General features: G+C 42.6%; 1 protein-coding gene across 1 annotated transcript in view; it reads right to left on the bottom strand.

The window, feature by feature from the left end:
* Positions 1 to 2,031, bottom strand: part of FDP41_002967 (uncharacterized protein) — a gene marked incomplete at both ends in the record, with an annotated part of 5,086 nt that overhangs the window by 2,476 nt on the left and 579 nt on the right. Inside the window, 2 exons of the mRNA XM_044706219.1 lie at positions 12 to 680; positions 746 to 1,980. Of these exons, the coding sequence (XP_044562725.1) occupies positions 12 to 680; positions 746 to 1,980 (1,904 nt within the window). The remainder of the gene's footprint in view (positions 1 to 11; positions 681 to 745; positions 1,981 to 2,031) is intronic.

The raw sequence follows: 2,031 nt of genomic DNA, 5'->3' as shown, positions 1-2,031 counted from the left end.
TTTTCTGGTACCTGCTCAATAGGCGAACCATGATAAAGTAGCATGGAACGTAATTGCTTCACAATGATGTTGCTCGATTGTTTAAGGGTGCACAATTGTTGAATAACGCTGGTCAATATAGTCTTCTTGACATTTGGAACATAGAGCAGCCTTAAAAGAAGAGAGATATCCTCTTCTTTTAGGATTGGCTCTAACTCTTCTTCCTTCTTGTCAACTTGAGAAATTTGCTTCTTGATTGCTTTTGCTAAGAAATTTGATCTGGTTGTTTCTTGTTGTTGTTGTCTTCTGATATCTCTTTGGCGACTTTGACGTTGATATTGAAGTTGTCTAACGTTATAAGCCTCCTCAGCCATTTCTGGTGGGAGTTGTCTGAGAACTTCTTCATCTGTTGTGAGATAGATTTCGTTACGAAGATCCGGAGGGAGTGACATCAAGAATTCAGCCGTACTAAGCTCACGCTCTTGAGTTGGAGGAGGATTTGCTGAAGAGGTGGTAGTGGATGGAGGAGGTGTAGCTGACGCTGCTCCAGTAGTAGAAGGGGTGGTCTCTTGAGCTGTTGGTAAGGTATGAGAGGGAGATGATCTAGTTGCAGATCTTCTTCGTTGTTGCTCTCGCAATTCTCTTTCTAATTGTAAAACCTCATTTCTAATCTCCAAAGGCAAAGCGTTCAAAAATCTTGACTAATAGTTGTTTCCTCGCTTGTGGAAGAAATGTCTACAAGAGATGCAATGTGAGTGGCAAGTACCTCTTGTCTAATGTCGTCTGGAATAGCAGCCAAAAATTGAGGGTCAATGGCAAATTCTTGGGTTGTTGTAGTGGTTGTGGAAGAGGTAGGAGGAGCGGTGTTACTACTTGTCGCTTGCTCTTGCTCGACTGGAGTTGCTGTCGGTAGTGTCGCGTCACTTGAAGAAGTAGCAGTGGTATTTGCAGTTGCATCAATTGAACTACTTGTGGCAGCTGATTGTCGAGGCAACAATGAATCCAAACCAGACAAGCTTGAGATCATTTGTTCGAGGGTCACCACTGATGGTTGTTCGACAGTGGTGTTGGTAGGTTGTAACAAAATCATATCTGAAGTAGTGGTTGTTGTTGCTGCACTAGTGCTGAGATCTGTGTTTCCTGTGACAGATGGTGGTACCTCTGGAATAATAGGGATATTCAAAGTTGATTGTTGTGAAGTATCAACCTGAGGAATTGGAGACACATCCACAATGTTACTTGGCAAATTGCTTGGTGTTACTACAGGTTCAAAAGTGACTGGTGTAGCTGCTGTTGGAGTAACAGGTTGATCCTGAACGGGTTGAGGAGTGATTGGACGAGGAAGAATTGGTTCTTCTGCGTCACTTGCTTCGCTCGCATCAGATTCAGTTGGTGAGGTGGACCTGGTTGGACTTATACTTCTTGGTGCACTTGGTGTCAATCCAAGCCCAAATGATGATCTTCTTTCAGATACTTTTTTTGGCTTTAAAATGTTAGAGCTAGAATCAGAGTCATCTTTCAACAATTCAGTAAGCATTTGTTCCAATTCTGCAGGTACCGAAGCAGCTGAAGAGCGAGAAAGTCCTGAAGATGAAAAAACAGTCGTACCATAATCAAGATTTCTTCCACTAAAATCAATGTTGAATAAACGAGCAGCGCCGTAACGGCTAGTGTCAGAGCGTGATGTTGAACTGCTTGAGGGAGCTTGTGTGCCAACAGGTTCATAATCTGCTGATGAAGCACCTCCTGGTCTGTAAGGTGGAGGCACCATCCCCAAACGAAGTGGGAATTGTCCACTCAAATTTGAGAACATTCCACTTGTAATCAAATTTTCCAATCGCGCTGGGAAGTTGCGTCCAATATCAAAAAGAGAGGATGGATCAAGTACAGTATCTTGGTCAATCTCGTATTCTCCATAGTAAATATCTCCTGCCAAATCATCACCCATAAGGACATCATCTTCCTCTTCATCTTCAACATTTTCCAGAAGAGGAGCATTGTCTGCAAGTAGTAAATGGAAGAATTACAATATGATGAAAGGCCATGATTTTT

This window comes from Naegleria fowleri (assembly GCF_008403515.1).
Source record: "Naegleria fowleri strain ATCC 30894 chromosome Unknown tig32, whole genome shotgun sequence".
Classification (NCBI taxonomy): Eukaryota; Heterolobosea; class Eutetramitea; order Acrasida; family Naegleriidae; genus Naegleria; species Naegleria fowleri.
The sequence above is the reverse complement of the archived record's forward strand: the minus strand, read 5'-3'. Positions and strand labels throughout refer to the sequence as shown.